General features: G+C 31.1%; 1 protein-coding gene across 1 annotated transcript in view; it reads left to right on the top strand.

Annotated features, from left to right (window-relative positions):
- The window catches only part of LOC108749983 (adenylate cyclase type 6), a 127,561-nt gene that overhangs the window by 98,020 nt on the left and 22,493 nt on the right, over positions 1-7,048 (top strand). Inside the window, exon 7 of the mRNA XM_018489120.1 lies at positions 3,029-3,178. Within this exon, the coding sequence (XP_018344622.1) occupies positions 3,029-3,178 (150 nt within the window). The remainder of the gene's footprint in view (positions 1-3,028; positions 3,179-7,048) is intronic.

Raw genomic sequence — 7,048 nt, 5'->3', positions numbered from 1 at the left:
TAAAAGGCCAAATGGCTTTTATACTCCTTTATCGAATTTAATTTGACTTTGTTTAGGTAGTCAATAAATTAAAATTTTGCTTAAAAAAAAGGCAACTTCTTGATATTTATTTTTCAATCTGCTTGCTTTTGTGTTGTTTGTAAAACTGAGAAATTAGTTGATGACTTTCACGTAATAAAAATGCCTTAATGTGTAGAAGACCAGAGGCCGCTTTAGGGACTCCACAGTAGCGCCATCTTTTTTGCCACTCAATCCCATAATATTGACAAAAAAGTTCTAGCCCTTAAAATAAAAAAGTCGGTCAAAAACATGCCGGTCCTCAGAAGGTTAATACTTTTAAGGTTATTACTTTAAATTGATTGATGTGTCAACGAATTCTAAATTTAAAGAAGAGAAGCTTTTTACTTTTTATTATTTTATCATTTTCCATGCGATCAAATTCTATGGCAAACTCAGCCACTCAACCAAGACATGTATAACACTTTTAAGATCTCATTTGCTAAAGAAACGACGAAAGAGACTCGGAGAAGAGGGGGGGGGGGGTTTCGTTATGAGCGCGCGTGTCAGCCTAAAAGTTGGAAAAACAAGTTTCTTCGGGGACTAAGTACATTGGCAAAGCCTTCACGTATGCTGCAATAAATATTGACAAGAGCTTATTTAAATATTGACCAATAAGAGTTTCGTCAGTGTCGATCGAAACGAGGTCTCACGTTGTCGCGGTTGTAGCGTTTCTTTTGATTCCTCCGAAGCCAGGCCATCGATTTTTGTCACCGCAAAGCTGTCACCCTCTTAAATACCCATCTTGCCATCATAGCGTGAAAAAGAAAGTGAGGGTTGCCGCTAATCCTCTTCCATTTCACATTGTGCTTATTGAATCGTGTAACGAGAGCGCGTTAGGGCTTGAAGTCTAAAAATAAGAGCGATGTCAATCGCTGAACCCACGCAAGAGATATTTATCAAGAACGAAACACGTGTCTGTCTATCGCTTCCTATTCGAACTTCCTGCACGTTGCGTTGATAATCTATGTACAGATCGCGCAATCTCGCACAATACTAGCTTAAATGTAAGCTGTCAGATAGGGAAAAAGAAGAGAAGAAATAAAGAAAAGGAATTTAACTGAATGATTGCTTAACTAATTGTATAATAACAAATAATTTTTTGAGTTTTATGAATAAATCTTTCACTACCATTTATTTCTTCTTTAATCTCCCTTTTTTCGTAATACTTTAATGCGACATTTAAAAAATTTGAATAAAAATGAAATATGTGAAATATCACAATTCCCAGCTTATGTTCCCCAAGCTGTACAGTTATAGAGCCAATAATGATAATGGAGGTTGTTAAAAAATATGTGTTACATTAATAAATCTCTCCTTCCATCCTGCTTTCACATTTTGCATTTTCTACATTGCCAAAATCGCGAAAGTCGTTTCTCGTCTTCCTTGCAAAATTTGCAATTTGCGTAAATTCAATTCTACGCCTACATTGATTTGTACAAATATATTTAGCCCATCGTTTCTAAGCTCTTTTTGTCAGACAATTCACGCTGCATTTGGCAAGGTCTGCAAATGTCGCAAGTACATGATACAACGTGCCGGTCGTATACCGCACGTGCATCGTTGCAGCTGCACGTGCGCCGCATTCGCGAGAAAATTTGCCACCAATAAAGCCGACCGAATCGTGAGCAACGTCGACGGCTTACAAAGTCATTCGTACACGCATTCATCGATTGCGAGTGGAATTCGCATTGATATGCGTTTTTATCAGCATCGAAAGAGCCGAAGGGCCACAGCCAAATTGATTCTGATCCGCAAAGGTAGACTTTATACAAATGGTAAAATAAAATCCGTCACGCATGTAATATTCGTCAGCCAGTATGGCCCCAAACCAAATATTGTCAAACGTGACAGTGACGAGCGAATTCTGGTTAGCGACAAAAAGTTACAAATATTATCCGTCGAATTAATGCATATATCCTCGAGCTATATTACTTCAACTGTGATTTATCATTGAATTTGATATGCATGTTTTATATAACTAAATAATGTAATAGAGAAAAACAACAATTAAAAGCACAATTTATCCATTACTCGCGGCTGAACCTAACCTCATGTTATAATAAATCGCAATTATGTTATTGAATTAGCACTCGTATAACCGCATATCTGGTTTCCTCTGTTAAGTCCATTAACGCTTTTTCCATATCCTTCAACGCTTGCAAGATTCTTCTTCATCCTCCTCCTCCTTCAACTCTCTTTCCTTTAATCTCCACCCTTCCACTTTTCTCTAATCCAGTATTAAACTTTCTCTTCCGACTACGCTCTTTTCTACCCGATCCCCGGCTTATAGCCACTGATCCGGCATTAAAACTCTTCTTAGCAGTCTCGTTCACGATCCTCATCTTGTGACACTCGTAATCCACTGGTTCTTCCTTATCCACGTTCATGAGTACGCATACGATTCTTTCGTTACAATCGAACAATTACGATCCGCTTCATTGTGGATATTTCTTATATTTTATGAAGACTGGGAACTATCAGTCTTTTAAGAAAAATCGCAAGGTATTCTAAATTACTGAAATAAAAATATACTTTGTACTTTTTCTTATTAAATTTCTAAAACTGGATATTTAAATCGTTTCTTATGTTTGTAATCTACAAGAAATAAGTACTGAAGAATTTAATATTAGAATACAGAATTATTTTTTTTGAAATCTTTATTTTTAAAAAATCTGTTTTCAAAATTTTTTTAAAAACATATACTAATTTATTTGTTTCTGATACATTACTTTCGGAATATTTTACAGCAATATTAGAAAGCATTTGCTTATAAATAATTTCTATAATGTTTTTTATTTAATATTAATAACATTAGATTCTAATTTTGCAAAAATGTGAAGAAGAGCTAACTGAAATTAATGCAAGATCGAGAGTAACTCGAGATCTGAAACACTAAAAAAAATGCTAATCGAATTGAGCTAGCTGTAATTGACTGTAGTCTAACAGTACAACTTTATTTCTATTTTAGTTGCTAAGCTCGATCGTGGTAGTCGGCGGGACGAACGTAGCCGGCGCACTGACACATCACCCACGGGAATTGGCGCAAAGACAGGCATTTCTTGAAACCCGACAGTGTGTCGAAGCACGTCTGACCACACAGCGAGAGAATCAGCAACAGGTATGCTACTGCATTTGCAATAAATTCGTATTTGACACGAATTAATTGATATGTCATTCGATGTATAATAAGAACAAATAAATTAAAAAATTAAAAAACAAAGCCGACAATGTTATAAAGTTGTTATAATGTTGAAATTAGTAATTTTAATAATAAAAATTTATAAATATATATTTAATAATTGTAAAAATTACTTTCAAAATATAAAAAAAAAAAAACAAATCTGTAATTATTTTTGCGACCATTGCGTTTTAGAGAAAAACTTTCAAGTTGAATTTTAGAAAGAAAATTAAAAATCTCCTACAAGTGTACAAAAACAAGGAGACTTCTCTCTTGCGCACAAGCTTCGGATATAATATAATAAATATTGCTTGTAATATATAAATTACTGAGAGATACGTTACCCAGCAAGTCAAAAAAATTAATAAAAAATAGAAAAGTAATACTCTCGACAAAAAAATATCAAAGCTCTTGAAAAATTAAAAAGCAAAGCCGATTGTAAAAATTATCTTCTAAACATAAAGAAACAAGAATAAATTTCTTAATTTAAAATTATCGATTAACATTAATAATAACCCCGTGGGAGGTCGAAACGTCTATTTCAATTTACCAATATTTTTATCATGTAATTAGGTTATACATTAAAAATATATATGCCATTTAAATGTTCGGTTTTGTTTCAACAGTTAATATGTATTTTATTATCTTAGGTTTAAATTATATATACTTTATTGCAACACAAATTGTTAGTTTATTAGCTTGTAGTTCTTCATAGCAACTTATTTAATTATTTGAGCCGTTTGTTACTATTTTAATTAAATAAATCTCTTATTATTTTTACGACTATTACGTTTTAGAGAAAAACTTTCAAGTTAAATTTTAAAAAGAAAATTAAAAATCTCCTACGAGTGTACAAAATAAGGAGACTTTTCTTGCGCACAAGCTTCAGGTACAATACTCATATATAATAAACATTGCCTGTAATATATAAATTACTGAAAAATACGTTACCCAGCAAATCTTAAAAAGAATTAATAAAAAATAGCAAGTAATACTCTCAGAAAAGATCAAATCTCTAAGAAAATTAAAAATTAACTTAACATAAAAATTAAAAGACAACAATGAAACCTACTTATCCATAAAAGAAGAAAAACAAATAGAAGTACAATGATTTTTTTTCTCATATATAGCTAATTGAGTATCCAATTGCAACGTTCATTTGTTTGTCATTTAACGAATATCTAACAATAATCTTATAATAACAAATATAATTATGGATCTCTTTCTATTTCGATAAGCTATTCTTGCACTTTTTTCATAAATAATAAAGAAATATGATCAACTTAATCTCTATATATTAACAGTAAAAGAAATTATTATATCTAGAGACGTCAAGATAGAGATTGAGAGATCCGTTTTAACGTCAGATCCAATAATCTTCTAATCAACATTGCCATGTCATAGAAGTAACGATCATTCCTGCGGCGTAACATTCTACCTGAATCTCGAATAATTGACGCCTTTGTTAATTATTAATGACACCATCAATGTAATAAACCGCACGTGAATGTACAAAGGGGAATTCTGTCCTATGTTCAGAAACCACGAACATGGCTTGAATATGGTGCTTCAATCACAGTAAATAAACTAAAAATTCTTCATAGAAGATAAAAATTAAAGTTATTCTAAATTTAAATTAAAAAAAAACTTGAAGATACTTTTACCGAGATAGGAAATTTTAATCATCTCTTTAATTATTTTAACGACAATTTTGTTACATTTTCGAAGAAGAAACTGTCACTTAATTCATATTATATAAATATTAGGAAACGAATTATCACATACATTAATGAAAATTATGAAATTTGGTTCTTTGATTTTCTATATTACACTACATATGTCACAATTTATTATGTTACAAATTTGATAAATAAAATTTTTTGAGTTTATGAGTTGTGATAAAAATTGTGAATAAAAATTTTCCGTGTCACCGATAAAATGCGCTAAATTATTGTTCTGACTGTTTTAGATGAAGCACTTTTGCAAAATTCAGATTAAGTGAAAAACATTTGTCCATACGTATAAAAAATTTTCAAATAATTATTTTTCTTAAACTGCTTGAGATCTTTTCTTTTTACACAATACAATAATATCGATAGAATTCTGATTGGGGATATTATAATAGATAAAACCGAATTTTAAAATAGTGTGTTAAATGAAAATTATAATCATGAAATTTCGTGAATTTTTCGATTGAACTTTTTAGCGTTCTCAACAAACGAAAATTGAAAATCTACAAAAGTGATTAAAGTAGGTACATCAGATGTTGTAGTCGCGAATTTAATCAATTGCAGAGCTTAAAGATGAAAACGTGCCGCTACGGATCTCAAACACGCGTATAATATCGTCGAACGCGCGATTAGAAATCTCTTGCACAAAGAATTCAGGGTATGACGATAACGAACGATTCGATTTGGAGTTCCATTCAAAGATGCGAAAGGATTCGCTGATCGAACATTTCACAAGCGATTATCATTACACGTATATAGGTAAATGTATGTATAGAAAGTATTCAGAATCATTTTGCATTCTTTCATTTCTATAGATTTCCCGATAAATTTGCAATCAAGTTTTTCTGCAGCAAAAATTCGAACATCGATTTTGCATATAAAATCGCACAATCTTCCATACAGTCATATTTGCATTTTTTAAATATCGAATTAATAATATATGTAATAGTATATATGTGATATTAAATACGTTTTTATTAGAATTAACAAATAACAAAAAATTACGCTATTTTTAGATATGCAAAAAAAAAGTTTAATTATTGTATTTGTATTACCTCAATAAATGGAAGAATAAAAAAAAATTCTCCACATAAATTATAACTCATATGTAATATAGTAAATAAAGAGAGAGCAAGCAATGTTTTGGAGAGATTTACGTAATAAAAAAAAAACTTAATGTGCGCCAGTGAATAAAATTAAACTGCATGTTCATTTTGTTTAATCCTTTATTGCCCATCTGAGTATCGTTTTTAACACTCGGACAACATAAGTACCTATATAGCCTTTGCGGGAATTTTATCCCACGAGAGCATATCAAGCGATATTGCATAATTATATTGTTTTACGATATTCGCACATTATTCTGTCTCATTGTTATAACTTACTGTGCGTATTAAAACAAAAGTTTGAAAAGCGAATCTGGCCGAAAAACGGTGGCCGGGTGACAAAGCTTCGAGTGAATTTATTTCGCGTGAACGTGTTGTCCAACAGCCAGAAAATAATGGACGAGCTATTTTGTCGAGGCACAAGGACTTTAATAAAATAGAGTGCGTCGATTATTCAGCAACTATTTTTTTCAATCTGCGAATATTTCCAGTCGGTCTTGTTAAAGCATTTCCATCTAACTAAAGTAAACTTTTTTTAAATAACAGCGTAATATGCTTCGAGGCAATGTTTCTCTTATTTCTGAGACAAATGAACGAATGTAATGAACAGGCAGCTCTAACTTTGTTATTACTTCATTTCACTACTACTATTACTTCTTCATTTGTTACTGCTTTCCTTTACCAAGTATTCTTATTTTTACTTATTTTTTTGATTCGTTATTTTAAATATTTATATAATTCACTGATTTGCTACAATAATGACAACTAAAAAATTATCATTTCGGAGTTGTTCATAGAAAAAAACGATAGTATAAAGAAAAAAAGAAAAAATATATGTAAAAAAACATATTCTCTAAAATCTTTGGAATCTAATTCTAAAGAGTAAAATCTCACTCTTAAAAATCGACAATTAATCCACACTTTATCAAGACTGGCTCAACTGTCATTCTTTAGAATTAAATTCTACTCCAAAG

The sequence above is a fragment of the Trachymyrmex septentrionalis genome, unplaced genomic scaffold, assembly GCF_001594115.1.
Source record: "Trachymyrmex septentrionalis isolate Tsep2-gDNA-1 unplaced genomic scaffold, Tsep1.0 scaffold32, whole genome shotgun sequence".
NCBI classification, from domain to species: Eukaryota; Metazoa; Arthropoda; class Insecta; order Hymenoptera; family Formicidae; genus Trachymyrmex; species Trachymyrmex septentrionalis.
The sequence above is the reverse complement of the archived record's forward strand: the minus strand, read 5'-3'. Positions and strand labels throughout refer to the sequence as shown.